Genomic DNA, 25,619 nt, shown 5'->3' on the forward strand with positions numbered 1-25,619 from the left:
TTTACTAAAATCTTGAAAAATCATTAAGTTTGCAAAGTGAAGCATTCTGGTCAGGAAAAGCTAATGATGAGGTTGCCTTTACAACCTTTGCTTTTACTTCTGTGTGTATACTCGTATTTTAATTACACAATCATCTGCCAATCTATATATTCAACAAGGCAGACATTCTGCAGATATAATAGTATCTGTATAGTGAAGGTGTACATAATAAACAACATAGAACAGTCCTTTAGATTGTTAAGTTTGGATCAGATTTTATTTGCCATTTCCACAGTGTAAACTAGAAATAGATCCACTGAATTGATGGACTTACACAGCTGTGGAATCGGTAACAAAGTAGGTTTGGGCTCTCTGCACAGGCTGGACAATGTACAGTGAGCAAAGCAGGGATTAGTAGAAAGTTAAGTAGAATTTTTATTGTCTCATTCACGTGTACTATCCAAGGTATGTTCATAAGAATGGCCATACTGGGTCAGACCAAAGGTCCGTCCAGCCCAGTGTCTTGTCTACCGACAGTGGCCAATTCCAGATGCTCCAGAGGGAGTGAACCTAACAGGTAATGATCAAGTGATCTCTCTCCTGCCATCCATTTCCACCCTCTGACAAACAGAGGCTAGGGACACCATTCCTTACCCGTCCTGGCTAATAGTCATTAATGGACTTAACCTCCATGAATTTATCCAGTTCTCTTTTAAACCCTGTTATAGTCCTAGCCTTCACAACCTCCTCAGGCAAGGAGTTCCACAGGTTGACTGTGCGCTGAGTGAAGAAGAACTTCCTTTTATTTGTTTTAAATCTGCTGCCCAGTAATTTCATTTAGTGGCCCCTAGTTCTTATATTATGGGAACAAGTAAATAACTTTTCCTTATTCACTTTCTCCGTACCACTCATGATTTTATATACCTCTATCGTATCCCCTCTTAGTCTCCTCTTTTCCAAGCTGAAAAGTCCTAGCCTCTTTACTCTCTCCTCATATGGGACCCGTTCCAAACCCCTAATCATTTTAGTTGCCCTTTTCTGAACCTTTTCTAATGCCAGTATATCTTTTTTGCGATGAGGGGACCACATCTATATACAGTATTCAAGATGTGGGCGTACCATGGATTTATGTAAGGACAATAAGATATTCTCTGTCTTATTCTCTATCTCTTTTTTTAATGATTACTAACATCCCGTTTGCTTTTTTGACTGCTGCTGCGTACTGCATGGACGTCTAGAAACTATCCACGATGACTCCAAGATCTTTTTCCTGATTAGTTGTAGCTACATTGTTGAATTGTTAAAGGTGTTGAATTATAGTATCAATACTATAATTAAAATTGCATCATAATGCATATGCAAAAGAGGATAGTTAAAATTGTGCCAACAACCTCAACATTTGCATTTCCTGACATTTGAGTGATTCCATTTGCAACTTAAACTTTCAAGTGTCTGTTATTTAATACCATTGGTAAATCAGAAAAGTGCCAAGCACACCATTTTTTAATTATATAGAATTATTTATAAGTATTGTTCCTGAGAAATTACCTGATGCTGTATTCATGGCATAACCAAAGAAATTACAGCTCAGGCCTGGCCTACTCCTAAAACATAGCTATGTCACTCAGGGGTATAAAAAGGTTACAGCCTTGAGATATGTAGTTAAGCTGTCCTAAGCCCTGGTATAAAAACTGCTAGGTCAATGGGAAGAATTCTTTCATTGACCTAGCTACCACCTCCTGTGGAGGTGGATTTACTACAGCAATGGAAAAACCCCTTCCCTTACTGAAACAAATGTCTGCACTACAGTGCCACAATTATGCTTCTGTAGTGCTTGTAGTGTAGCCTCTGATTTATACAGAGCTATTTCCCTGTTACGTCAATCTTTTTGTCTCAAGAACTACTGTTAATCTTTAAGCACCCTCCAAGTAGAGGTGAATAATTACAAGTGGTACACCAGTTTTCACTAGTGTAACTTAACATTGAACTAGTTGTATTAAAATATTTTAGTTTAACGCTAAAATAAACGTATTCTGAAAACCCAAACCCAGAAAGGGCTATACAGTTCTGTCTGGAAAATTGTGAAATTTTGTACAGAGCCTTTTAATTTATCATACTTTCTATTGGCATGTAATGATATTTATAAGAGTGGGTTTTTATTGTTTTCTGATGTAAACAATATATTCCCCTCACTTCTCTCCTCCTGCCCCCCTACATAATTTATTTCTTTGTTTCCATGTTGTACTTTCCTTGTTGGATAGTTCCTTTATTAGTTTGTATTTTGGACAAATAGGATTGAGGAAATTTATGCAAGTGTTGAGCAAATATTTTACAGCAAAATAATGTTATTGTATTAAGTAATAGAAAGAGAGATATAGCTGTATTTAATGCTAGTTTTATATTTCAAAATAAAATCCCATACTGATGAACTGAAAGTAGTTACTTGATCTCTATTTACGTTAAAGAAGTCTTCTAAAAGTAAAATATTTAGAAAGCTGCTAAAACACGTTAAATCACATCACAATGACTTGGTCCAGATTGGGAGTATGCTGTAATTATTTTATCTTAAACTTTTCAGACAATGAGAAGACAACGAAATGAAGTTGTTGTGGAGTTAAGAAAGGTAAGATGGATTAGCGTTTTTACTAAATATAACTTATGTCTCAGGCATTTGAGTAGAAATTACAAAAGTTTTTTGTGTTTGAGGCAGACAATCATAGTGCTTACTTTTTTATAGGTTTCAGAGTAACAGCGGTGTTAGTCTGTATTCGCAAAAAGAAAAGGAGTACTTGTGGCACCTTAGAGACTAACAAATTTATTTGAGCATAAGCTTTCGTGAGCTACAGCTCACTTCATCGGATGCAGTCTACTGCATAATAAATAAATTTGTTAGTCTCTAAGGTGCCACAAGTACTCCTTTTCTTTTTACTTTTTTATAGACCATTTAAAAGGATGTTGTCCAATTGTATTTGTCTTTTCAGGGTCTGTGTAGACACTCACATTTTTGGTGGGGAGGGAAGCTTCAAAGCAGATGCTACCAAGTCAGGAACTAAAAATGCACATTAGTTGTCTGTCTATAAATGAATGACTGTAATTTCATTTAAACTAGTTACACGAAGATCTTTAAGTCGAAACATCCCCTTGGATGTTGCCTCACTGATAACCAGTGCTTGCATTACCCTTTATTTGCTTCCTGTCTCTAATAACACTAATCGCTGGGCTGTTCCCATTAGCTGCATCCCATCTACTGGGTTTCAGTGACATAGGCGAATTAATTTTGGTTTCTTCCTCACATGAAGAATTAGGGCTTTAAGGAATATTTCAATTTCTGTGTTGCTGAAACCATCCTCTATCAATACACACTGTGAATCCTGTCCTTACTCCTTGTTTTAGGATTTGGATAAGCTTTGGTCCTAATAATTCCCAAGAATGACAGTGGACTCCTTTTTTACTTGCAACTTACCAAGGATCATGGCTTCTCCTTATCACTTGCAAACAGATAATCAGGGGACTACATGCTTAGGGGAAGGGCAAAAAATCCTCAGGTGTCCATACTCCTCTATAGCGAGGAAAGATATTCCTGACATTAAATCAGCATTCAACTGTAGCCCAAAACATACAGGGAGGCAAGAGTTAAAAGCTGTAATCCTTCAACATATATTATTGCCAATTAAGTAAAATAAAATCGCCATAGGAGAGATGGCTGGGGTGACCTTTTAGTGATAGAAATGTGTACACTATTTTGTCTTCCCACTTGCCCCACGTGTTGGGGAGGAGACCAGTGGACTGAACTGGCAAGCATCACACCCATCGATCAGGGCTGTTAGAGAACCTAGAACTTGGACATGGTGAGGAAAGAAGGATGGCAACAAAACTGTCCTGTTGCAGTTGGCAGGTATTAAAAGATTAAAACTAGTATGAGCATCCCTACAATACGCTAATATATGATGGAGAAAAATTAGGAAAGCAGTCAGGTTTATTAAATATTTTTAGTGGATGAGATTTGAAACCATACATTGAAAAATACATTGTTTTTTTTATTCAAGAAGCTGCTGTGAAAATGCAGAATGTTTACACAGCATTGGGATAGTGGAATATGTTTGGAAAGTATGTTAACTTTCCCTTAGACATCTTAAATTCATTTCCATGCTTAAGTCTTTTCAAGTGGAATACTAATTTGCCAAGCTTTGTTTTTTCAACATCTGAATCTGTATTTTCGGGCTGTCAAACCACATGATGCTCCATAGTAGTCATCGCATATTTTGAAATACCAGACTACTGATTTGTTTGCTCTGAAATCTGAACAGCATTTCCACAAAGATTTTGATGCTGGGCGGGGGGGAAGTCTTCAAATTCTCTTTCTGTGCCAGAGCAATAAGTGCCAAGTTGGGAACAAGAAAAAAAAAGTGTTCAGTTTAGTATAATTTTAGATGAAGCAAAACGTCGGTGTAGAAGGTAGAACTCTGGATGTTGGGACTGGGGGAGTATAAGCCATTAGAGCGCTGAGGAAAGGAATCTTAGGACAAAAAGTATTACTTTTAAGGTTAACAGAAAATTGAATGCAGTGAATTTAGTGGTTTCAGTGATGAATATAGACAAATGAGTTGTATATAGGTCATGTCACATACAGTAAAATCTTATACAGCTGTAGCAATAATCAAGAGAAGGCCATCCTGTTCCTCGGGAAGGTATAAATCATGGGTGTGCAAACTTTTTGCCCCGAGGGCCACATCGAGGTGTGAAACTGTATGGAGGGCTGGGTAGGGAAGGCTGTGCTCCCCAAACAACCTGGCCCCTTCCCCCTATTTGGCCCCTCCCACTGCCTGCCCCCCTGACTGTCTCCTTCAGAACCCCCAACCGATCCCACCCCTCATCCAACCCCCCGTCCCCTGACTGCCCCGACCTATTCACACCCCCGCCCCCTGACAGGCCCCCCGGGACTACCACACCCTATCCAACCCTGACCACCCCAGAACCTCTGCCCCATCCAATCCCTCGCTCCCTGTCCCCTGATTGCTCCCCGGGACCCCCTACCCAACCCCCCCACCACTGCGCGTGCCGCTGACCCCTTACCATGCTGCTCAGAGCGGCAGGAGCTTGCAGCCCTGCTGCCCGCGCGGCAGCATGACTGTGTGGGACGGGGAACAGCTGGGGAGGGGCCGGGGGCGAGCCTCCTGGGCCAAGAGCTCAGGGGCCAGGCCGGATGTGACCCGCGGGCAGTAGTTTGCCCATCTCTGGCATAAATGGTGAGCACTCATCTTAGTCACATACTTCAATGCCTGGCTTGAATGTCTGAGCATTAATAGTACCAGTGAAATACTTCCTTTTACGTTGTGGGTAAAAGTAAGTCATCTCAGCTTCTGTGGGGGGGGGATAAAGCTACAAAACACAGCAAATTTATTTTTCTTTAAAGAACAAGAGAGATGAACATCTGTTAAAGAGAAGAAATGTACCCCATGAAGATATCTGTGAAGATTCAGATATAGATGGCGATTTCAGAGTGGTAAGAATTAACACTGTCTAAAGTTTATTTCTTAACTTTTTTTAAAAAGTGTATCTAACTGTTTTGGGTTTTTTTCCCCCCCCCAGCAAAACACCTCATTGGAGGCAATAGTTCAGGTAAAAATATTTATTTTTCCCTGAACTTTTTTGGCTTAATGACAAATGTAAAATGGCTGAATTCTAAGTTATTGATTTTATTGTAGAATGCTTCAAGTGACAACCAGGGTATCCAGTTAAGTGCAGTGCAGGCTGCAAGGTAAGAGCACAGTTTGTTCAGCTTTACTGTTTCTACCCATGCTGCTTATATAGTGCTACAAAATTAAGAAAATCATGAATTCTTGCACTAGTTGATAGAATGGTGATGTCATCTATGGATCAAGTTCACCAAATATTACTGCTGTAATAACATGTATGTAAACTTTGTTTATAAAAAACAAACTGACAGAATGTAGGTATTAAGGTTGAATTCTCTTAATAAATATTCATGTGAACTCTAGGATTTTAGTAAATGCCATACTCCTGACTTGCAAAATAAATTGAGTAAAGATCCTAATTGATTTCATATGTATAAATAGTCATGGAACACAGTTTCCCTTTAATTTAAATAAGTTGTCTGAGGTGTTTAAATCATCACAAGACTACCAGATTCCTAACAAGTTAGACTAATTGGCAAATACTTGAAGACACTTTAAGTCAGGGGTTCTCAAACTGGGAGTCGGGACCCCTCAGGAGGTTGCGAGGTTATTACATTGGGGTTCGCAAGCTGTCAGCCTCCACCCCAAACCCTGCTTTGCCTCCAGCATTTATAATGGTGTTAAATATATAAACAAGTGTTTTTAATTTGTAAGTGGGGGTCGCACTCAGTGGCTTGCTATATGGAAGGAGTCACCAGGACAATAGTTTGAGAACGTCTGCTTTAAGTTAATGATACCTTTGAACCTCTTAACCAGTCAAGTAGCAGTTCTTGAGCTGTTTACTGTAAGGTCTTGTCTACATGAGAAAGTTGCACCAATTGAACTTGGTGTGATTTTTTAAAACCTATTTAGTTAAACTGGTGCAAGGCTGTATGGACACTTATTTCAGTTTAAACCAGATAAGGAATTTATTTGGAAAAAAACTGAAACCTGACTGGTTTAAATGGAAATAAGAAAGTCCACATAGTCTCTTTCACTGATTAAATTGGTTTAGAAACAATTTTAAGTTAACTGAGTGCAACTTTTGCATGTGGACAAGGCCTACAAGCAGAGGTCTTTTAATGTTAATATAAGGTGTGAAAGCTATTTAGTTGTTTCTCTTATACTGCTCTGCCACCATACACAGCATCTGAAGCTTGAGCAGAAGGGAGGACATCATCTACCTGTAATTTCCTGAAACACATGACTAGAGCACATGGCAAGGACAGAGCATTGTTTGAACAGAAGCAGTTACAAATAACTGGAGTTAACTGATTCTTGGAGCCAGGGTTATGAGCTGCCTGAGAGGACAGCAAATACATTTGTTGTAGTTTTTGAGTAAACCTAAACTGTGCAGTATTTTGCCATTAAAAGTGAATATTGGGGTGTGTTTTTTTTGTAGGAACTGGGGTATGTGTTGTAATTAATCCTAGGATAACTTATTAATATTTTGTCTGTACATCTACATCTCTCCTAAAAAGGAAGTTTTTCTTCTCAGTTGGCAGTATAAATACACCTGCAATAACATCACGCAGCTTTTACAAACTTTAAATATTCAAAGCCCCTAACCGGATTGTATTAAGATATTTTCACTGTGCAGACTGTGCTTTACTTGCCAGTTTAAGGCAGTGGCCACTGGTAGTGTTCAGGACTGGAAGCCACAGCAGTCAGTCACAGCTACTTTCTTGTCTATCATGTCCACTGTCCCCCTCTAGGGAGACAGTTTGGTGTGGGCTGGGGCAGGAGGAAAGGAATGTGCTTCTGATCTTCCCCCCCAACTTTGTTCTTCTGAACTAGTCCCACTTGGGCTCCCTACAGGCCTTCAATCACCTCATGGATTTTGAAAAGGGAGGTTAAAGGAGTTAAAGTTCAAGTTGGTTTGTACTCCCTCCTTCCTAGCGGCATGTGCCTTTGTATTAGGCCTGTCGATTAATCGCAGTTAACTCACGTGATTAACTCCATAAAGTTAATCGCAGTTTTAGTTGCACTGTTAAACAATAGAATGCCAATTGAAATTTATTAAACATTTTGGATGTTTTTCTGCATTTTAATATGTATTATGTTCTGTGTTGTAATTGAAATCAAAGTGTACATTATTTTTTATTATAAATATGTGCACTATAAAAATGATAAATAGTATTTTTCAATTCACCTGAATTGCAATCTCTTTGTCATGAACGTGCAGCTTACAAATGTAGGATTTTTTTTTTGTTCTATAATTACAATCAAACAATGTAAAACTTCAGAGCCTACAAGTCCACTCAGTCCTACTTGTTCAGCCAATCGTGAAGACAAACAAGTTTGTTTATATTTACAGGAGATAATGCTGCCCTCTCCTTATTTACAGTGATACCAGAAAGGGAGAACAGGCATTTGCATGACACTTTTGTAGCCGGCATTCCAAGGTATTTACGTGCCAGATATGCTAAACATTCATATGCCCATTCATGCTTTGACCACCATGCCCGAGGACATACTTCCATGCTGATGACATTTGTTTTGAAAAAAAAAATGCATTAATTAAATTTGTGACTGAACTCCTTGGGGGAGAACTGTATGTCCCCTGCTCTGTGTTACCCGCATTCTGCCATATATTTCATGTTATAGCAGACTCGGATGATGACCCAGCACATGTTCATTTTAAGAACACTTTCACTGCAGATTTGACAAAACGCAAGGAAGGCACCAATTTGAGATTTCTAAAGATAGCTATAAAACTTGACCCAAAGTTTTTGCAGAATCTGAAGTGCCTTTCAAAATCTGAGAGGGACGAGGTGTGGAGCATGCTTTCAGAAGTCTTAAAAGAGCAACACTCCAATGCGGAAACTACAGAACCCAAACCACCAAAAAAGGAAAATCAACTTTCTGCTGGTGGCATCTGACTCGGATCATGAGAATGAACCTGAGTCGGTTCACACTGCTTTGGATTGTTATCGAGCAGAATCCGTTATCAGCATGGATGCATGTCCCCTGAAATGGTTGGTCGAAGCATGAAGGAACATATGAATCTTTAGGGCATCTGACACGTAAATATCTTGCAACGCCAGCTACAGCATGAGAATGCCTGTTCTGACTTTCAGGTGACATTGTAAACAAGAAGCGAGCAGCATTATGTCCTGCAAATGTAAACAAAGTTGTTTGAGCGATTGGGTGAACAAGAAGTAAGACTTGCAGGCTCTAAAATTTTACATTGTTTTATTTTGAATGTAGTTTTTTGTACATAATTCTACATTTATACGTTCAACTTTTATGATAAAGAGATTGCACTACAGTACTTGTATGAGGTGAATTGAAAAATACTATCTTTTGGGTTTTTTACAGTGCAAATACTCATAATCAAAAATAAATATGAAGTAAGCACTGTGCACTTTGTGTTCTGCGTTGTAATTGTAATCAATATATTTTAAAATGTAGAAAACATCCAAAAATATTAAAATAAATGGTATTAAATTTTTTTAATTGCGCGGTGCAGTTAATTTTTTTTTAATAGTGTGACAGTCCTAATTCGTATCCCCCACACACTGACTCCTTAGTGAGGAAGAGGGAGGAAAGCATGTTCTGGCAGTCCTAACAAAGCAGCCAATACCTTGCCTCTTATCCTTTGCACCAGCTGGGAAGATAATGCTGGGGAGGGGCATGTGGATGACTGACTTACTCCTGTCACGGGTTTCCCATGATGACAAACCAGGTTTTCAACTCAACAGTCATACTCTTTAGAGTAGTAGCAGAAGAGGCGGTGGGATTGGCTTAAATAGTATCTAAGTACACAACTTTTCTGCAGTGCTAAATTCACTTATTTTTAAAAAGCCCTATTTGACTGTAGGGGATTTGTCTGCAAATGTCATATTTTCTCCTTTGTTTCTAAACAGGAAGCTTCTTTCCAGTGATCGCAATCCACCAATTGATGACTTAATAAAATCTGGAATACTACCTATTTTAGTGCACTGTCTTGAAAGAGATGACAAGTGAGTGTGTTACTTTTTTAAAAGCAAGTACTGGTAGGAAAAGTTAATTGTTCTGAGAAGACTTCATAGATATCCTTTGACAAAACAATTTGTGCAAGCATTTGCAAGTGTACATGTTATCCTACTGTATTAGATTCAGATAGAATATGTTTTGTATTACAGCAAAACTGACTTTCCACTTTTATTTGTAGTCCTTCTTTACAGTTTGAAGCTGCATGGGCTTTGACAAACATTGCATCTGGAACCTCTGAACAAACACAGGCTGTAGTTCAATCTAGTAAGTTGATCAATTTGATGATAATGCATTTCATGTGCACACTGTAATTTCTTCAAAAATATGAGGATCAAGTGATTTAATAAGGACCTATACCCCATCTCTCTTCCTCAAGTGTTCACCAATCTACACTACATAGGACTAGTACTTTCATATGATAGCCACAGGATGGTTGAAACTGAATTGTCAATCACAGGCACATCACTGAAGGATCTGCCCAGGAAGTCTCCTGCCAGAAATTCTACCCCTTCTCTGGCAAGCAGCATCAGTTGAAGCACAGATCTGCTTTTGTTCTTCATTTTCTCAGATTTTAAATTCATTTGGTTTTCCTGATGGTGAGTAATCTCTTGTGGGAACTCACACTATTTTAGCAGAGTTAATATCTGCTGGTTTTCCAGTTTTCAAACACTGTTTTTTAACTTTTCACAATTAGGAGGGATTTCCTACCTAATTTTGAAGGAGGAGGAAAAGATACAGTCCAAGTCCAGAGAGTGCCTCCTCGGGAATTTACTTCCAGGATTACACTCAAGATAAAATGGTGTCCATATGTTCGGGAATCTGAAGTTAGGAAAGAATTTTTGTACTTGCAACCCATGTTGCCAGATGAAACAGAAAATTGTTTTATGGTTCTGTGCCTGACATATTTCTTCTAAATCTACTTGAACGTCAACTTGGGAGATCAGGGCACAGTAGAACTTCTCTAGTATTGAATTTGGCAAATAAAATAGTTGTGCTTCTTGAGATCTGAATATAGAATCACTGCCATGTTCAAGCAAGTTTCTGTAGTTGAATCAAATTCACTTCCTATTCTCTTCCAATTCCTCATGGATCTGCTATTGTAAATAAGGAAAAGGTTGTTATAAACAGACAAGGAAAAAAATGGAGTCCACACAACTAAAAACCAGAACAGGAAGTATCAAAATATTATTGAAATCCAAAGACAATGTGATCAAATTTTCACATACTGCGACTATAAACTGTCAATGCTGGAGATGCTGAATTGCCAACAGTGAAAGGGCGGGGGAAACTTTTCCACTCAAGAAATTTAATGTGTGAAAACCGCACATTTAAAAACTGTTTTCTTATTCTTAAATATTTAATCAAAATGTAGAATTAACTCAGTGTGGCGGTGGTTTTCAAACTGGGGTACACATGGGCTCCTGTGAGAGGGTACGTAATAGCTCTATTATGACCCTACGTCAGGTGGGGGTATCCTAGAAGACTGGGGTCAGAAGAGACCTCAGGAGGTACTCTAGTCCAACCCCCTGCTCAAAGCAGGATCAGTCGCAACTCAAGGGTTCTCAAACTCGGGGTTGTGATCACTCGGGGTGACAGGGTTATTACTTGGGGATCGTGGGCTGTCAGCCTCCACCCCAAACCGCCCTTCGCCTCCAGCGTTTATAATAGAGTTAACTATACAAAAAAGTGCTTTTTAATTTATAAGGGAGGGTTGCACTCAGAGGCTTACTATGTGAAAGGGTTCACCAGGGCTGTCCGTAGGGAGGTGCGGGGGCCTCGGGCGGAAGTGATGATTCCGTCACTTCCAGGACCCACAGCACCAGGTAGGGGAATCAGTGCTTACCTAAACAGCCAGGCATGGCTCCGCCGCGGGCCCCGCTTTGGCAGTGCCGCTGGGCTCCAGGGGCCTTGGGCCACGTTGCCTGTCTTGCTGGGGCTAGGGAGGCTGCAGCAGCACTGCTGCAAGCTCTCCCTCAGGTGGAAGGGGCATGGCTGGGGGCTAGCCTCCCCCAGCCAGCAGTTCACGCACTGCCCGTGTGCGCTGGCCCACGGGGCCCAGAGTGGTCACCCTATTCACTGTACCCTAAGGACAGCTTTGGGGGTCACCAATACAGAAGATAGAGAGGCACTGGAATACATTATTTGGAAATGGGTATGCAGGCTAAAAAGTTTTAAAACCACTGCAATAAGGGAAAGTGCTGTGCTAAAACGCTATCTGGTTTGAGTGATGAGATTAATATGTTAGCCTGATGACTAGGTTGACACAGGCATAGGTATTCTAATTTAATCTTTTATTTGCTTTATCTTTGATACGAGAAATAAAATGCTTCTTATTTATTGTGATAAATCTGTGACCACTTGACAATAACATAATCTGTTAACTGCTGGAGTTGCTTTTAAAATACAAAGTTAAAATGGATTTTATTTATTTAAAGTTTTTTGGGTTTTTTGGAGTTTGTTTTTTTTTTTAATATGAATTTTGGATCGAAATTTAGAGGCACCTTCTTGGTCTGGGAAGCTGAGAGGTAACAAAAAGCAGAGAAAACGCTGGAGGGCAAAAAAGATCTTTCCATAGAAGTAATAGATTAATCCTGAATATCAAACTTTGATCAGATAACTACATGAGCAAATCCAAGGCAAATATTTCACAGAATTAACCAGTGTAAAGATCACAGATCTTTTAAAAAAAAAAATTTACTTTAAGTCTTCAGTTCTTCATCTGAGAGAGTTTGTGTCTAATCAGAGAATGAATCTGTGTTGTGAACCTGCAGTTGGTTACAAAATTAATTATCCTTCTCTCTTGGGGCATTGTCAAAGGCCACTGAAATAAATGTAGGATCCTATTGAATTCAAAGGAATCGGATTGAGCTGTCAAAGAGCAGGTGTTTTCTTTAATATTGATATCCTCCTCTCCCAATACAATTTAGATTGCTGCAAGTGTATCTAGGTTCGGTTTTGCATGTTACATAATGATGCATTAGAATTAGGACTGTCGATTAATCGCAGTTAACTCACGTGATGAACTCAAAAAGATTAATCGTGATTAAAAAAATTAAGTGCGATTAATCGCACTATTAAACATTAGAATACCAATTAAAATTTATTAAATATTTTTGGGTATTTTTCTACATTTTGAAATATATTGATTTCTATTCCCACACAGAATACAAAGTGTACAGTACTCACTTTATATTATTATTTTTATTACAAATGTTTGTAAAAATGATAAAAAATAGTATTTTTCAGTTCACCTCATACAAGTATTGTAGTGCAATCTCTTTATCGTGAAAGTGTAACTTACAAATGTAATGTTTTGTTTTTGAATGCAGTTATGTAACAAAACAAAGTAAAACTTTAGAGCCTACAAGTCCACTCAGTTCTACTTCTTGTTCAGCCAATTGCTAAGACAAGTTTGTTTACATTTCCAGGAGATAATGCTGCCTGCTTCTTATTTATAATGCAGTTTTTTTACATAACCCTACAGTAGTAAGTTCAGTTTTAATGATAGAGATTGCACTACAGTACTTGTATTAAGTGAATTGAAAAATACTCTTTTTGTTTTTTACAATTCAAAAATAAAGTGAGCACTGTGTACTTTGTATTCTGTGTTGTAATTGAAATCAATATATTTGCAAATGTGTAAACTATCCAAAAATATTTAAATCAATGGTATTCTGTTGTTATTTAACAGTGCTGGTGAATCTTGCCCATATGCTCAGGGTTTAGCTGATCGCCATATTTGGGGTCGGGAAGGAATTTTCCTCCAGGGCAGATTGGAAGAGGCCCTGGAGGTTTTTCGCCTTCCTCTGTAGCATGGGGCACGTGTCACTTGCTGGAGGATTCTCTGCTCCTTGAAGTCTTTAAACCATGATTTGAGGACTTCAATAGCTCAAACATAGGTGAGACGTTTTTCGCAGGAGTGGGTGGGTGAAATTCTGTGGCCTGCGTTGTGCAGGAGGTCAGACTAGATGATCATAATGGTCCCTTCTGACCTTAGTATCTATGAATCTAATCGAGATTAATTTTTTCAATTGCTTGACAGCCCTAATTAGAATTATTTTTATTTCTGCTGTATTAAAGCTAACTTTTCAATGGATCAAAAGCCAGGATTGAGTCTGGCAGTTCGGATTTTTCTACTGATGGACTTAGATTAGAAACAATGTTAACACACCTAGTTCTGTTGAAGTACTCCTTACTCAAATACGATGGAAGTATGGGTGCGCTCTTGTAATGGTTTATTTGAATGAAGAAGATGGCCTATTAGCATCTCTCAAAAACTACCAGTCATTGTAATTACTGGGGGTATTTTTCCTATTATTACACTAGCTTTGTAAATCCTCTTGTTTAATATTGAATAAGGTCAGTGGCTAATAAACATGTTTTAAGAATTAAACTGACATTTGACCCGTTGTGTCAGGAGGGACAGCGGTGTGGTGTGTCTGCTTAGAAAACTAACAGTTTGACTATAAAATCAAATTATAAATGAAACCTTCTCCTATATCCCCCCAAATTAATCGAAATTCACTAAAGTCCTACACCCAGTGAATTGGGGACCAAATAGTTAAAGTAAACAGGTCCTTCAACGTTAACGAGTATTGAGTCCTTCCTCCTGACCACGCTTCTTCAGGAGGTGTTGCACAAGTACCTTAGCTTTTGGGGTGTAAGAGTAGAAGTTAGAGCATCTTCCAGATAATATCACAATGTTAAATGTTGACTCAGCAGTGACTGTGCTTGGGAGCTGGCCCCTGCTCCTATTGTTTCCATATATGAGGCTGGGATGTAAGTATCTTATTCTTGGTGAGTGATTTTTGTTAAATCCCTTCCTTACAGATCAATTTACTGTTTTTGCCAGTCATTCATTGACAGTATTTGAAACATTAGAATCTCTTTTGTGGTAATCAGCTGGATTGCCCCTTTATCTAAAATTTTCAAGAGCCAGGAAGAGAAGACAGGATATATAGGTTGCAGCTTATGTTGCTGTACAAATACTTGGATAAGAATTTTCAAGATTTTGCTCATTAAAAGTTCCTAACTAAAACTTCTATTAATAACCAGTGATTGGAAAAAAATGTAGAAAATATATAACCAATTAATGATGTTTATTGACTTTTTTTTTCAAATTAACTACTTGTGCTTGTTGGATTGATATTAAACTGTTGAAATTCCATTTCAGACAGCTCTAGTGATAACTACGTAGATAAAACAGTTCAACAGTAATATTGAAATTCAGTGGTAATTAGTAGAACTAAATATGGAATTTCAACATTAACCATTTATTAAGAATAATTACTTAGAATTTAAACTTGTCGTACAAAGTTATATAAAAATAACTACCTTAAATCTTTTGTTCTCATTATATTGGTCTGAAGTGCAGACCCTTCTGTGAAAGAATGGTATGAAAGGAAAAGTTGTGTTATGATCTGTGTTTATATTTGAACATCATCTGGAAAAAGAGTGAAGTCTCATTAACCAGAATAAACACACAGCCGGAGAAAATCTTCACATCATGGGGTAATGGAATGTCAATTTTTAACTTAAGAGCGAACTATAATGAGCACATCGCTTTGGAACTAAGACTTTTTGAGTAACAGAGTGCTTTATTTTTCAGATGCTGTGCCACTTTTTCTGAGGCTGCTGCATTCACCCCATCAAAATGTGTGTGAGCAAGCAGTATGGGCTTTAGGCAATATCATAGGTTTGTGTTACTCTTAATATAAAAATTCAAAAGTTTCTTTTCAAATCAAATTAATAAACCAATTTGGATTCTGTTTATTTTTTTAATAATTAGAAGTATGCTTAACTATAAGAGCAATGGGATTGGCTCAGATACATGGAGTTAATTTCCCTCAAAATGCTCTTTGCTTAACTCTGCTTTCTCTCTTGCCGCTCCTCTAACACATACATCTTTCAGTCCAGGTACAAGAAAAGGAAAGAATGTCTGGCAAACAAATCACATGCATAATGTTATAATGAAAAACAACTTAAAACAGTTTTCATTATAAAGGCTCTGGATCGCCATCAGAGCTCGCACTTCAGTCACCAGAGCTTTCATAGTACTTAATCTTTCTGGCCAAGCTTTTGGCTAACCTAAAACTTTTGTTTGTCTCTTCTTGATTATTGGTGTAAGTGATATACCACAGAGAGATTCAAATATCATAGTGGTGAGTGTAGTCTAAAAATGTCAGCCCCACCATGTCTTAAATTACTGAAATGCAGTGGGTTTAGGTATTGCTTAGTTTGTGACAATAAGCTAAGCCCTGGTCTACACTGGGGCAGGGGGGATCGATCTAAGTTACGCAATGTCAGCTACGTGAATAAAGTAGCTGAAGTCAACGTACTTAAATCGACTTCCCTTAGTGTCTTCACCGCGGTGAGTCGACTGCTGACGCTCTCCCGTCGACTCCGCCTCTCGCGGAGCTGGAGTACAGGAGTTGATGGGAGAGCGCTCGGGGATCGATCGCTGCCTGCCAATCCGGCGGGTAGTGAAGACATACCCTAAGTTTTCAAAAACTCTGATTCTAGTTTTTCTTAAAAGATTAGTACAGTACTTTTACTTGGACCTGGGAGGGATGATGTTCCTTTTCTATTAACAATACAGCTTGGATATGACAATGCTGAGGACCATATAAGTATCTAGGTGGATGCAGTACACCTCAAACTGTGGGTATAGCATAGTAAACTGAAAATGTTCTATTCAGTTTCAAGCAATATGGAACTTGTCACAGAGCATTTTGTCTGGATCAGTAACCTGTTATGATTGATGGGTTTCTATTATACCTTGTCCTCATGGTCGTTAATTGCTATTTTTTTCATTTGTTTTTAATCATGGATAACTACCTCTTCAGAATTCAGCAAATCACTTTTTGCTAGCACAAAGTATATTTAATGTGATGTGAATCAAAAAGGGGAGCAGTTCTTTACTGCATGTTGAATGAGGTGTTTCTTGTACAGTCAGTTGGCAAGTCACATTTTGACTAATGGTGTCTATTGCATCCAAAGGTTTAAACAATTTTACATAGATATTAATAGTGAAGGATTTAAGTTTACAAAAATGAAGACATACTGGAAAGCTAATTTTGTCACTTGCCGGGATGTTGAATATTCGGTGTGCTATTCTCTGCATTGCCAAAATAAAGTATATAAAGAAGTTACTCATAGTTTCTCGACTACCTTCTACTCAGATTACTGAACAATTTAATAATGCTAAACAGTGGGTATTGGGGAAACAGTCTGTCCTGAGAAGTTTTCCTTTTGTGGGTGTGTAGAAATCAATGTTATACCCCTGGTTCCAGATTTGCAGCTGACCTGAGGCCCAACCTCATGCCCAAATTGTGCTTGGAAACTGGAAGAATAGCCCTTGGGTCATCTAACAACTAGGCCCTTGGTAATTTAACATGGGAACGTGGTTCTACAACGCCATCCCTTGTAAATAGTTTTTACCTTCGTAAAACGATTTAATGTTTACACAGGTGATGGACCCCAGTGTCGAGATTATGTTATTAGTCTTGGAGTGGTGAAACCTCTGCTGTCCTTCATCAGTCCGTCTATTCCCATAACATTCTTAAGGAATGTTACTTGGGTCATGGTCAACTTATGCCGTCACAAAGACCCACCTCCGCCGATGGAAACCATTCAGGAGGTGAACTGAATTATTCATTTATAAATTAGTTAAATTGTTGAATGTCTTGAATATTTCTATTTAATACTAACACTCTGTCTCCCCTCCAGATCCTTCCAGCCCTCTGTGTTTTAATTCACCACACAGATGTAAATGTGAGTAAAAACATTTTCCACAAATTATTTTGTGACCAAGTCATGGACTGGTCACGGGCCATGAATTTTTGTTTACTGCCTGTGACTTGTCTATGACTTACTAAAAATACCTGTGACTAAAAGGTAGCCTTATCCATAAGTACATATGAGTGAATAATTTTTTTTATTTATTTTATTTTTGGTTTGGGGATCAAACTGAAAAATCAGAAGGAAAAAATGAGTTTGGATTGAACCAAAACTGGATTTTTTTCAAGTTTTTTTTCTCCAAAAACCTTAACTTTAAATATAATAGTCTTATAACTTAGATCTTGGCACATCTTCTTTAGATCTTTCTCTCTTTATGGGTTTGAACTGTAGTTTGTTTGTTTGTTTGTTTTTAATGTTAGATATTGGTAGATACAGTCTGGGCCCTCTCCTACCTAACGGATGCTGGCAATGAACAGATCCAGATGGTGATAGACTCTGGAATAGTCCCTCATTTGGTTCCCCTTCTCAGCCACCAAGAAGTTAAAGTGCAAGTAAGTTTAGATAGCTATATATTAATTTATTTCAAAATATATTAATATACAATACTGAAGTGGTTTATTTTTTAAATTATTTAGTTATCACGATGATTGATTAAAGGTTTATCAGCAAACATTTATTTGCAAAATACTTAGGTTATCAAAATGTCAGTTATCTGCTTTGTGGTAACATTTGAATGAAATAATATTTTGCTCTGTTCACTTTTTTCGTGCTTAACTTACAGATAAAATATTGTTCTAAATGTTCAAGTCTTTAAATACAGTGTGTTGTTTCAGACTGCTGCACTCAGAGCTGTAGGCAACATTGTTACTGGTACTGATGAACAGACACAAGTAGTTCTGAATTGTGAAGCTCTTTCACACTTCCCAGCACTGCTGACACATCCCAAAGAAAAAATTAATAAGGTATGTAAATAAGTTTTGGGTGTGAAATTTACCCACAGGAATAGATGTTATTTATTTGCCCTGTATTGTAAATATTACTGACCAAATGTCAGTATGACACTGTTTTCCCCAAATACTGTAACCTGATAATACATCTTTGTTGCAATACCAGTTTCTTGCCGACAAGTCTTGATCTTGCTATATTTTCCTTTACTTATTTAAATTAAACCATTAGTATCCTAAAAGAATCTGAGGAACTGCATAGATACCTTACCAAATATAGTAATTTGTTGTAATAACTTCATCAATATCTGGGCATTCCAGAATGTTATATAAACCAGTATTCATCAATCCATAATCCCAGCAGTGAGTTGAAATTTGTATGAAATTTGATCTTTATTTTGTGCTGCAAGGTTGGCGATTTCCCAGGGAAAACTAATTTAGGTCAGGGCACTGGTAAATACTGGCTTAAACCTGGTTTAAACTGGGAAAAATAATTGCATCGGTGTTCAGCAAGCACAGAACAAAACTTTTCAGACTTTGGGTATATCATTCAAAACTGAGGAATAAGAACATAAGAATGTCCCTACTGGGTCAGACCAAAGGACCATCTAGTCCAGTATCCTGTCTTCCGACAGTGGTCAGTGTCAGGTGCCCCAGAGGCAATGAACAGAACAAGTAGGCATCAGGTGATCCATCCCCTGTCGCTCATTCCTAGCTTCTGACAAACAGAGGCTAGGGACACCATTCCTGCCCATCCTGGCTAATAGCCATTGATGGACCTATCCTCCATGAATTTATCTAGTTCTTTTTTTGAACCCTGTTATGGTCTTGGCCTTCACAAGGAGTGAAGGAGTTTCACAGGTTGACTGTGCATTGTATGAAGAAATACTTCCTTTTATTTGTTTTGAACCTGCTGCCTATTAATTTCATTTGGTGACCCCTAGTACTTGTGTTATGAGGAGTAAACAAAATTTCCTTATCTACTTTCTCTACACCAGTCATGATTTTATGGTCCTCGATCATATGTCCCCTTAGCTGTCTCTTTTCCAAGCTGAAAAGTCCCAGTCTTATTAATCTCTCCTCATACGGAAGCCGTTCAATACCCCTAATCATTTTTGTTGCCCTTTTCTGAATCTTTTCCAATTCCAATATCTTTCTTTTTTGAGATGAGGCGACCACATCTGCACATGGTATTCAAGATGTGGGCGTACCATGGATTTATATAGCAGCAACATGGTATTTTCTGTCCTATTATCTATCCCTTTCTTTAATTATTCGCAGCATTCTGTTCGCTTTTTTGACTGCCGCTGCACATTGAGTGGATGTTTTCAGAGACCTATCCACAATGACTCCAAGATCTTTCTTGAGTGGTAACAGCTAATTTAGACCCCATCATTTTATATGTATAGTTGGGATTATGTTTTCCAATGTGCATTACTTTGCATTTATCAACATAAAATTTCATCTGCCATTTTGTTGCCCAGTCACCCAGTTTTGAGAGAGCCTTTTTTAGCTCTTTGCAATCTGCCTGGTTCTTAACTGTCTTTAGTAATTTTGTATCATCTGCAAATTTTGCCACCTCACTGTTTACTCCTTTTTCCCAATCATGTATGAATATGTTGAATAGGACTAGTCCCAGAACAGACCCATGGGGGACACCACTATTTACCTCTCTCCATTCTGAAAACTGACCATTTATACCTATCATTTGTTTCCTGTCTTTTAACCAGTTATCAATCCACGAAAGCACCTTCCCTCTTATCCCATGGCAGCTTCCTTTGTGTGAGAGCCCTTGGTGAGGGACCTTGCCAAAGGCTTTCTGAAAATCTAAGTACACTATATCCACTGGATCCCCTTGGTCCACATGCTTGTTGACCCCCTCAAAGAATTCTAGTAGATTGGTGAGGCATGGTTTCCCTTTACTAAAACCATGTTGACTCTTCCTCAACAAATTATGTTAATCTATATGCCTGACAATATTGTTCTTTATTATAATTTCAACCAGTTTGCCCGGTACTGAAGTCAGGCTTACAGGTCTGTAGTTGCCAGGATCACCTCTGGGGCCTTTTTAAAAATTGGCATCACATTAGCTATCCTCCAGTCATCTGGTACAGAAGCTGATTTAAATTATAGGTTACAGACTACAGTTAGTAGTTCTGCAATTTCACATTTGAGTTCCTTCAGAACTCTTGGGTGAATACTATCTGGTCCTGGTGACTTATTCCTGTTTAATTTATCCATTTGTTCCAAAACCTCCTCTAATGATACCTCAATTTGGGACAGTCCCTCACATCCTTAGCCATGAAGACCGATGCAAAGAATTCATTTAGTTTCTCTGCAATGGCCTTATCGTCCTTGAATGCTTCTTTAGCACTCGATCGTCCAGTGGCCCCACTGGTTTTTTTGCAGGCTTCTTGCTTCTGATGTACTTTAAAAAAAAAAAAATTGTTTTTGCTATTACTTTGAGTCTTTGGCTAACTGTTCCTCAAATTCTTTTTTGGCCTTCCTAATTGTATTTTTACACTTCATTTGCCAGTGTTTATGCTCCTTTCTATTTTCCTCACTAGGATTTAACTTCCACTTTTTAAAGGATGCCTTTTTGCCTCTCACTGCATCTTTTACTTTGTTTAGCCACAGTGGCTCTTTCTTGGTTCTCTTACTATGTTTTTTAATTTGGGGTATACATTTAAGTTGAGCCTCTACTATGGTGTCTTTTTTAAAAGTTTCCACGCAGCTTACAGAGATATCACTTTTGTCACCATCCCCTTTAATTTGTGTTTAACTAATCTCCTCATTTTTGTGTAGGTCCCCTTTCTGAAATTAAATGCTACAGTGTTAGGCCGCTGAGGTGTTTTTCCTGCCACAGGGATATGAAATTTAATTATATTATGGTCACTATTACCAAGCGGTATAACTATATTCACCTCTTGGACCAGGTCCTGTGCTCCACTTAGTACTAAATCAAGTCCTATAGGCTTGGTCATCCACTACATCAAAGTTGGTCTTCTGCTACAAAATGTTACATGGCCAAATGAACCTGGACTGGTAGTCTATGCTTCTGATTGCTTGATGCTTTAATCCTATAACTCTGTATTACTGTTTTCATATAATCAATTTTTCTTTACATTCATTTATACAGCATTGGAAACTGAAATGAGTTCTGACATTTATAACATCCTTGAGAAAATACCAAACCAAAATGTATACAGATATTCTAGAGTTCAGTATTATAATTACATATTAGTAGTATTCCCACTGCAGTTTAATTTAGGGTTGTACAAATAAATTAATCTACAAATCTACTGCCTTATGTAATCACAAATTACATATGTAACTAAAACTAAGCATAATGTGGTGTATATTAATGAAACAGTTTTTAAAGTAGTCCCAGTTTAAAGCATTTTCCAACAGTTTTTTTCCTGGGGTGGTAAAAATCATGATTTTACCTAGTAAAAACCACTCTGGTGAATACCATGTCATCCCTGTCTGTAAGCATTAGGCTTGTTTACCTATGAAATAAAGGGTCTTCTGTGTTTACATTAAAAACTAAAAACACCATAATGCTGTTTTGTTTGTTAATAAAAGTAACCTGAACTTGGAATACAGTTGATTAAGCTGACTCTCTCTTGGAAATTATGAAAGGTAATTGGATGTTTGTTTGAGTGGGGTGTGTGGGTGTGTGTGTGATTATAAAACATTAATATTCAAAAGTATAAAGTGTTAAATTAGAATGTTTCCAATGTGTTTTTGAGGGAGAGAATGTACAAAGGCTACATGGGTGCACTGATAAAGTGCTGATTTCGGAGTGCATTTGAGGCATGTTGAAATTTTGGGGAAGGAGTTTCTTGGTTTGGTGTGGGTTTTTTTCGACGTTTCCAGTGATTAGTGCCCAAAATAAGCTCACCAGCTGAATATAGACAGCCTAAAAATCTCTCTAACAGGTTCATTGACATAAATGATCCTGTGATTTGATCCAAGAGTTTAACAGAATGTTAAGTCAGAAAATCTGTAAGTCACATTTACGCTGTTCCATGCTTTTAAGTTGAATAAACAGCTTCCAGTGAAATTGTCACACCAAGACACATGAAATGAAGGGTTTATATAAAGTAACTGGTATAGCTGATGGGTAGCCAAGTTATCCAATTAACCATAGTAATGATGGTAGTCCTCAGTTTAATGACTTATCTACAAAATTATTGCTTCTGCTGACTAATAGTTATCTTGAATAAAATTGGTAAAATATTCTAACTTTGGGTGTCCTAGTGACTTAAATCTTGAAGCTGCATGAAAGTTTGAGCCTACATTGTAATTCTTGTGAAAGTCATCTGCAGTCATCTTTCTTATGGAGGGTTTTATGTGACTGTGTCTAACATAACTGTGACTATACCACATTGGGCACTCAGCTTCATGATCAATACCTTGGTTGGGTTGAGTGTTGCCATTCTTGCAGTTTATAACTTTCTTGTACATGATGTAAAGTGAAATCGCAGCTTATGAACTAAAGTGTCTGCATTTGTATGTGGGCCTGTTCTTGTTCATATTAAAGACAACAAATTTCTGCTAACTTCACTGGAAGTAGGAGGACAATCACCTTCCTACTCTATGCATTTTGGATCAAGTTTTCAGCTTGCCTGGCAGTAGTTGAAAAATCTTGTAAATTTAGTGAGAATCTTGTATTTTTTAATTAATATTGGCCTGCCTGTGTTGAATTTTATCCAAGTCTGCAGGTCTAGAATGCTCTGGTTTTTTTCAGTTGTTGGTTTGTAACTGTTAATCATGCACTGAGATCTAATATAGGTCTTGGGTAACTTTTAGCATTGATCTCAGCCTTGGGAAAACTTCACCCAGGCTGGGGTTGGTCTTTTTCTTTTCTTTTTTTTTTTCTTTCTTTCTTTTCCTTTGGACAAAGAAAACATTAGTTTTGTTATCTTCCTGGTAGCGGTGAGCAAATACCAGAGGGCCTTAATCTTAAAAATGTGCATTAAATCAGTAAATACACTTTTTCTGGATACTTCAGAACAGGGACAAGGAGGAACAGATCTTGCAGGGGCTAGGGAGAAAAGAGTGCCTTTGTCACTGTCTGTCGAGCGATGTTGATGTACAACTCCCTTTGGAGCCCATCCAGCCCTCCGCTGAAAATAATGCTGCTATTATGAATGGACTTCCAGGATATGGAATGAACTGTGGGGGTTCATTGGTGTTGTGATATATTTGTAGGAAAAAAATACCAGTTAATCTACCAGGTTTATAGAAGATGGCAATAATCCTGTTTGGTCTCCCATTGTAAAAATCACCTTTGTTGCCCTCTCCTTTTAATATACCTAATTGGGTTATTGTTTGCAGTGTTGTAGCCATGATGGTCCCAGGATATTAGGGTGGAGTGAGGTAATATCTTTTATTGGATCAACTTTTCTGTTTGTGAAGGAGATAAGAGACAGCCTGACAGTCTCACCAATCAAAATTGATCCAATAAATGATGTTACCCTCACCCACCTTGTCTCTAATTGGATTATTATGATTCTTAATGCAACTACATACAGAACTACACTATTTAAATCTTAAATTGTATTGACTGAGTTCTAAAGTATGTTTTCAACTTTAATTTATGATTTTACTAGAACTGTAAATGCATGAAATCTTGTTGGAATGGAAATAGAATATTCAAATATTTCTTTTTTTTTTAAAAACGTATATTTTTTTTCTTCCTGCAGGAAGCTGTATGGTTCCTATCTAACATCACTGCAGGAAACCAGCAGCAAGTTCAGGCGGTGATAGATGCAAACCTTGTTCCAATGATAATACACCTTTTAGATAAGGTGGGATAATAAATATTTAATTTTGTACGGTTAGCCCTGCTTTTTCCTCTTGCCATTATTGAATTTCTGATGATTACCTAGACTTAAATCTGTTTTCTGTTTTAATTGGTTTGAGCTAAGAGTAAAAAGCAAATTTGCCTATATCACTAATTAAAGCATAATACTTTAGTTAATGCAAGTCTAAATTTCCCTTCATATGTCAATGCTTGTCTAATCCATAGAGGAAAAGTAGTTTAGGGAAATGACCTTTTGAGAAATATCTTCTTACTACTCTAAATCTCATTATATTCATTTTTAATAAAATAACTACAGCCATTCAGAAGTTATTGTGGCAAAATTCTACACTTCCTTGTAGAAAGAAGAGGTGGGAATGAGCCTATACTCAAATGTCTGAGAGTCAAGAATCAGTGTAATAATTTTTAGTAGAATACTTTTCAAGCATTCTGTTTAATCTTGAAGATTTTCTTTTGCCTTTTTTCTTTACTTGGAAACATTATAAGGAATTCTTCAGTGAGGACATTTGCAAGCCCAGTTGCTTAGGTTGCCATACTTACCTACTTCCAGCAGAGTAATCCTAAATTAATCACGGCCTGGAGCAGGAGGCCACAGAACAGATGATGTCCCATTTTAAATCTTTACCACTGTAATTTAACAAAAGTAGATATCTATAATAGAAATAACTATATATTTGTGGTAGTTGTCTGCTAGCAGCTCTTCCTGCTATAGGTATGGAATTCCACATATATGTTCATTCCTCTATCTTTGGTGGGGGAAAATCATAGCAGCTGTTAGCAGACATTCCAGGATGCTTTCACTTCCCATCACCATATCAGTCTCTAATTGCTGGAGAGAAGAGGCTTGCTACTGTTGTACTAAGGTTTAAATATGATGGTTGGGTATGTGTGTGGAATACCAAGTGCAGGGTCAGTTTTTATCTTGCTTAGTCTCTTTTTTATTTTATTTTTTCCTTACTTATTTTTAGTCTCCCGGTGACAGAAGACTAAGGGGATTAACCTCCTGGTTAACGGAGAGAATAGGAGGTTACAGCACAGGAGGACAAAATCAGAAGTGGGAGGAATAAGGAGTGACAAGATCATCATGAGTCTCTTACTAGCAGCATGTAGACTTACGAGCACAGATTTGTAGCTTAGTTACTACCAATATGTTATACATTCTGAGAACAGAATTCCATAAAGGAAGCATAATTTTCTATTAAATCTAGTTTTTTGGGGGGTGAAATTAATAAACAGACTGAGTAGGCTAAAAGCTCACTGAGACCAAATGCTGACTCTCAGCTTCTAAAACGATATGGCATATCAAAATTAACACAGTGCAATGTCTCTTCATTGCTATGTCTGTTACAGGCTGCTGGTATAGGATGGAAGGGGATAATGCTACAATTACTTCTTTCTTCTTCCCATCGCTTCTGCAGTTCTCTGCTCTGGGTCTAAAGTATTTTCCCCTGTCTTGTAGCTGAAGGCTGTGCA

At 37.8% G+C, this 25,619-nt stretch overlaps 1 protein-coding gene and 1 non-coding gene across 4 annotated transcripts in view; both read left to right on the plus strand.

Moving 5' to 3' along the window:
• Positions 1 to 25,619, plus strand: part of KPNA4 (karyopherin subunit alpha 4) — a 59,673-nt gene that overhangs the window by 10,534 nt on the left and 23,520 nt on the right. For 2 of the 3 annotated variants that reach the window (XM_037908341.2, XM_037908342.2), the window contains exons 2-13: positions 2,558 to 2,602; positions 5,393 to 5,482; positions 5,569 to 5,598; positions 5,685 to 5,737; positions 9,524 to 9,619; positions 9,811 to 9,896; positions 15,241 to 15,327; positions 17,102 to 17,271; positions 17,361 to 17,405; positions 17,792 to 17,923; positions 18,206 to 18,334; positions 24,028 to 24,132. In XM_037908341.2, coding sequence (XP_037764269.1) covers positions 2,558 to 2,602; positions 5,393 to 5,482; positions 5,569 to 5,598; positions 5,685 to 5,737; positions 9,524 to 9,619; positions 9,811 to 9,896; positions 15,241 to 15,327; positions 17,102 to 17,271; positions 17,361 to 17,405; positions 17,792 to 17,923; positions 18,206 to 18,334; positions 24,028 to 24,132 — 1,068 coding nt within the window. Of the gene's footprint in view, positions 1 to 2,557; positions 2,603 to 2,917; positions 3,875 to 5,392; positions 5,483 to 5,568; positions 5,599 to 5,684; positions 5,738 to 9,523; positions 9,620 to 9,810; positions 9,897 to 15,240; positions 15,328 to 17,101; positions 17,272 to 17,360; positions 17,406 to 17,791; positions 17,924 to 18,205; positions 18,335 to 24,027; positions 24,133 to 25,619 lie in introns of those variants that run through there. The other variant, XM_037908343.2, reaches the window with a different exon arrangement.
• LOC114020256 lies at positions 21,944 to 22,293 on the plus strand. Its single transcript, XR_003565109.2, has one exon.

The sequence above is a fragment of the Chelonia mydas genome, chromosome 9 (assembly GCF_015237465.2).
Source record: "Chelonia mydas isolate rCheMyd1 chromosome 9, rCheMyd1.pri.v2, whole genome shotgun sequence".
NCBI classification, from domain to species: Eukaryota; Metazoa; Chordata; order Testudines; family Cheloniidae; genus Chelonia; species Chelonia mydas.